Source organism: Sipha flava, unplaced genomic scaffold (genome assembly GCF_003268045.1).
Source record: "Sipha flava isolate LNK unplaced genomic scaffold, YSA_version1 17482_pilon_pilon, whole genome shotgun sequence".
NCBI lineage: Eukaryota > Metazoa > Arthropoda > Insecta > Hemiptera > Aphididae > Sipha > Sipha flava.
In genome coordinates, this window is record NW_020271997.1 from 1 (window position 1) to 6,042 (window position 6,042).

General features: G+C 29.6%; 1 protein-coding gene across 1 annotated transcript; it reads left to right on the forward strand.

The window, feature by feature from the left end:
- Positions 1-1,377: 1,377 nt before the first annotated feature.
- LOC112680118 lies at positions 1,378-3,443 on the forward strand. The gene is given in 3 exon segments (XM_025550115.1): positions 1,378-1,675; positions 1,761-3,408; positions 3,411-3,443. Coding segments are annotated over 3 exon segments (1,857 nt in total). The 5' UTR covers positions 1,378-1,499.
- Positions 3,444-6,042: the final 2,599 nt, after the last annotated feature.

Consider the following 6,042-nt stretch of genomic DNA (forward strand, 5'->3'; position numbering starts at 1 on the left):
GGCATTTAAACAGTTTAACGGGGAGATAAGGTAGTGCCACGATCGTCCATTGGTGACGTCACGTGCGGGCGAAACGTCACGGCGGCGCGAGGGGCACAGGTACAGAACGCTCCGATTGGGCTGGTGCTTAATGGTCGGACATCTTGGATTTTCATCCGGTCGCATCGGGAAAACGGTGGGTCGGAAAATCGAACGGACCGCCGAAATGGAAAGAGGAGACAAAAGTCTACGGGAAACGGTCGACGGGGAAAGGAAAAAACGTCCGCGGGATTTAAAAGTTTTTCCGACCAATCGCCGGTCGGGGAATTATTTTAATATAATAGATAGATAGATTTATTATTTATTATTATTATTATTATTATTATTATAATAATATTTATTATAAATAATAATAATGTAAAATAACTATTATTAATTTATATTATTAATATTAATAATTTATACTAATAATCAATAATTACTTATATTAAGTGAATATTACCTGGAGCGAGGCACACAGAAGCTAGTCATAAAGGAATTAAATAATAATTTATATAATTTTCCAGTTTATTTGAGGTTAAAATCTAGGTTTGCGTCGTTACCATAGTGGTTCCTTCGATAAACTTTATCGCATTTGACAAGTGATAAAAGTTTATCGATTTCAATTCAAGAATACCAATTGTATGTTGCATGCGATAAAAATTTGTCACAATCGATAAAATATTTGACTGATATCGCATGCGAGATTTAGACCTCTTTCACATGACGCCACCATGGTGGCGCGGCCAAAAGAAACAGAACTAGATTATTGTTTTCACACGCGGTGGCGCGGCCAAATTGGTGGCGCCATCAGTCGCGACCAAAATAGCTGGACGCAAGATCACATAAAGTGGCGCCTCCAAAACATTTATTTGGTTTCTTATGAAAAACGCGCGTTCTTTTCAATTGATCGGCCACCATTCGCGCGACCAGACGTATCTGCACTGTGTTTAACAAAATGGACAACATAATTTAGTAATCATAATCAAGACGTCTATTGTTAATTTTTTTTTAAGTATTATAGTATATGTGAATCGCTAAATGCAGAAAGGGCACATGTCCAATATTTTACAAAAATCACTTTATTGCATAATCCAATTTAATATTGATAAATACATGGTTTTGTGCAGACAAGGCACATATCCTATTAAATAGATCCCCGTTAAAAATAATTTAAAATTTCGTTAATTGCAGAAAAGGCACATGTCCTGGACATGTAACCTTTTTGCATCAAAATTATACTTTAGTAATATTATCAGGCCTAAACTTCGTGAAATTACTTTATTGTATGACATGAAATATTGTTCTATTTATAAATTTAATTTTTTATAATTGTTTATCAGTAAATAAAGATTATAATGGGAAAACGTTGCTTTACCTAATTATAAAATAAAATGATTATCAGTGAATAAAATAAATATTGTACTGGTTGAAACGTCGTAGTCGTGTACAAACGATCATAACGTGTATAACTTTAAAATATGAGTTCAGACGACGAATGTATTAGTCCTCTCAAAAGAAAAAAAGGTGTTTCTAACAGTGATAAATATAAAAGAAATATTATTAAGCAAGCAAAAATCGAAGGGAAAAAACATACAAACTGGATTGGAAAAATAGTTGCTACAAAGAATGATCCTTCATTAATACTTAAAGAATGGTAATTATATAATATTTAGTTTGTTTTATTCGTTATTAATAAGTAGTAGCTTTTATATTTTTACAATAATATTTTCGATTTAAAGTTGTTCAAAAAAATGTCTCAAAGACATTCAACAAGAAAAACTTGAAAATACAATGAAAATGTTTTATGAAATGCATTCTAAAAATGAACAAGACCTTCATCTTCAACGAACAATAGAAATAAAAGAAATTACAAGAAAACGAAAACGAATAGAAACAGAAGAAGGAAAAGAAAAACCGAAATCCAAAAGTGTTCAGTATTTTTTAATAGTAGATGGACAGCGTATTCAAGTATGTAAGAAAGCTTTCATTAACGTTTATAATATTTCTAATAAAAAAATTAGACGGCTGGTCGATTTGTTAGAAAATAATATTACTCCAGTTGATATGAGAGTCAAAAATATTAGTGCTAATACTATGCCATATGAGTATTGTCAAAAAATACATGAACATATACTGAGTTTTCCAACTAAAGATACTCATTACACAACACGATTGAAAAATTATTTGAACCCTAAATTAAATGTTAAAACTATGCACACAATGTTTTTAGAAAAGTATCCAGAATTAGAAGGGAAAATAAAATATCAATATTATTGGGAGTATTTTAAGAATAATTTTTCATTAAGCTTTGGTGCTCCAGTCAAAGATGCTTGTTCAAAATGCGAAGAATTAAATACAAAAATAATGAGTAAAGATTTAAATGATGTTGCAAAAAGAGTTGCTGCTGCGGAATTACTAGTTCATAAACGTAGAAGCAAAAAATTTTATAATAATATTAAAAAAACAATAGAGATTTCTCAACAGAATAAAAAAGTGTTAGGTCTTTGCTTTGATTTTATGGCTGTAGTTGACTTACCTAAAATACCGGTGCAGGAAGTATATTATTATCGTCAATTATCTGTCAATACTTTTGGTATTCATAATTTAAATACGAATAATTTATTTTGTTATGTTTATCATGAGGCAACAGCAAGAAAAACGCCAAATGATGTATGCTCTTTTTTGGTTCACTATATTAATAATTTTGTTGATGATAATGATGAGGAATTGCATTTGTTTTGTGACAATTGTGCTGGGCAAAACAAAAACCATGCATTACTCAGAATGATTATGGCTCTAGTTGAAATTAAAAAATTCAAAAAAGTTCAGGTGTTTTTTCCACAAAGAGGTCACTCGTTTTTGCCGTGTGATCGTGACTTTGCATTGATAAAAAAACAACTGAACAGAGTGGATCGTCTATACACTTTAGAAGACTATATAGAACTTATTTTAAAATCATCAAGAAACCCAGAAAAATTTTCAGTGTTTCTAGTTGATAAAAGTATGATTTATGACTATCAAATGTGGTTTCCACAATTTTATAATAAAAATACTAACGCATTAGAATGTTTAAGCCGTAATAAAACATTGAAACAACGTCGTACAATAGAAAAATTTTTAATTTCTAAGTACCATTATTTTGAATGTGTATCGGAAAAATGTGGAATAATTGAGGCAAGTGAATTTATTGACGGAATAATATCAAACCATTTCAAATTGAGAAAAAACAATGCAATGTCCATACAACTCCCAAAAACACTAGTTTATACTTCAAGCTTACCAATTCTTGAAAGCAAAATGAAAGATTTGAAGCAACTAGCGAAATATATTCCGGAGCCAGCATTGCAATCATTTTGGAATTATATATTTTCGTTACAAACTAAGACTGTTACTAACCTCAAGCAAGGCAAAATAGAACATAAGATATTTATATAATTAAATTTCTAATTATTAAAAATATATCAAATATTTTTGACTCAATATTAGTATATAATCTACTGTATATTATTTAATCATGTCAATTTAACTTTTATGCATATTAAAGCTACTTATTTATAAGAAATCGGTTATTTTCGAAATATAAATGGTAATTTGAAGCATAAACGGCACATGTCCACAACCTTAAAGTCCTTCAGATACCTACAGTTAGATTATATTTCTTTAAGTGATTGTAGAAATATGTATACCATGTCTTTAACTATATTATTCTATAACATACAATTTGTAATTCAATTTTTTTTCAAATATATTAAGTTTTTTGTGTTTCCTGAAAAAATGTAAAACTTGGACATGTGTCCTTTCTGCATTTAGCGATTCATGTAGATAAGTACCAAAAAATTTTTTTGTAGTATTTTTTAAAGTAATTATTAACCAATGTAATATATTAGTTCATAATATTATTGGTTAATTTCTTTTGGCCGCGCCACCATGGTGGTGTCGTGTGAAAGGGGTCTATAGCCGGTCGATGCATACATGGAAACCGAAAGATAAGATTAATTGACCAATAGTATTATTGGTGACTGTAGAATCGTCAACAACCATTTCTGACGGCGTAGTAATTACAGGTAAAGGTTTATCATAATTGAAGGCTGAATTCGATGTAGCTTAAAGTAGAGTATTGTCAATAATATGTTGAAGTAGGACTAGACGTAGCATTATTTGAATTATTCAGCTTCGTGAATTTTTGTTACTGGTAACCACCTAAAAGTTAGAATCTGAACTGCGATGAGAAGTTAAGTGAGTTTTAAATTTTGAAGGTTACTTTTTTACTTGTATGTAAATCGCTGCCTGAAGACGACGACATAATAAAAAGCGGCTATAACAATCTATATATATAAAGTACACTGCGATAAGCGTAAGACTGAAAACGCGATTGTACACTATATAACTGCTGAGCCGATACTGTATCAACAAGGTTATAAAATTATATTTAAGGAGATGAGGGAGCAAAGCTGTTTTTGAAAGAGATCTGGTGGGAAGGTGATATTTTTTTCAATAATTTTACTTATACCTTATGTTATACCATATTTATTTTTAAGTGTGCGTTCAACTTTATAAATGTTATAAGAAACTATGATGATAATAAGACTATACATTTTAACAATACTAATACAATATACTTGGATTATACTAATTAATTTCACTATTACTTTTTATAAACATTCTGTGTAATATAACATCTACAAAATATAATGGGATAACACATCATTTTCTTTGCATTTAAACAGAGCTGGATTATGGTCATAATATAAGGGGGCTATTACTTTTAGTAAGTCTTTTTTACAAACAAAAATTCCATTTTTTTTTTCATATTTAGTAATTTGTAATAAATATTAATTAAAATAAGTTTAGTTTATTTGTGAATTGTAGAAAATTATAATAACATTTTATTTTTTAACATATTTATTTGATTCCATTTTATATGAAAAAAAAAATTGGCAGCTTATTGTGGCCCCTTTCAACTTGTGGCTCGGGGCTATAGCCCCTTCAAAGCTTCTCCCCCCTTATCCAGCCCTATATTTAAGTATCTAGTTGTATTGTAGTAGTTATTTATGTTTATATTGTAATGTCTTTTGTACACGATTTGAACAAATAGTATTAATTTTACATTATTAGAAAGCCTTGTCATAATCGATATATTTTTTTTATATAACAATACAATTGAAGATATGTACTATATTTTAACGGTTAAACGGTTACGTCAAATTTTAAATTATTGTTCTTCTAAAAATCTAACTAATTAATTTAATAAAAGTACAACATTAATTTATTTTATTTAACGGGCACATATTTACGTTTTTGATAGTACGGCTGGAACGAACAACGAATCACCTATTGCCGTATTATATGCTCTATAATAAAAAATTATTCTAAATAATACAGGTACCAGACTAGTATATGCCTCCAGCTAACTGCAGCAACAATATATTTTTGTTACCTAGATAAAGATGCAATAAAACGGAGAACCTGTTATACATGTTTAAATCAAATGGTTAAAAAAATATCTTGTTACTCAAACCACACCATACATTTAATCAATTATCATATAATCTATTTATCTATAACCATTTCAGTGAACACATTTTAGGATCAGGTTATACTCGTCTGTATTTAAATAATAATCAAATTTCGAAAATCCATCCTGAATGCGTTTAATAATTATCTTTTACAGCGTAGGTATAAAATATACTATTTCTTATAAAAACTATTTGCGCTGGAGTAGTTCCTACGATTATGGCGGTTGACTAGTCCGACTCGCGTGTCGGTTTTAGGAGTGAGGTGACCTTCATATATATATATATATATATATATATTACACGATAAATTGTAATAGCGCTTTGCGCGAAATAAATGTATTGAAAACTACAAAATAATTGAACATAATATGTACAAATAATTAAGCGGGCGCCCAGAAAATATAAATAATACTAATATTAACAATACGAGTATGATAACTTGATAACAAATTGTCACTCGGTCCAGAATGGCCAACTTGACGGCAGTTGAAGTCGATCCGGAATC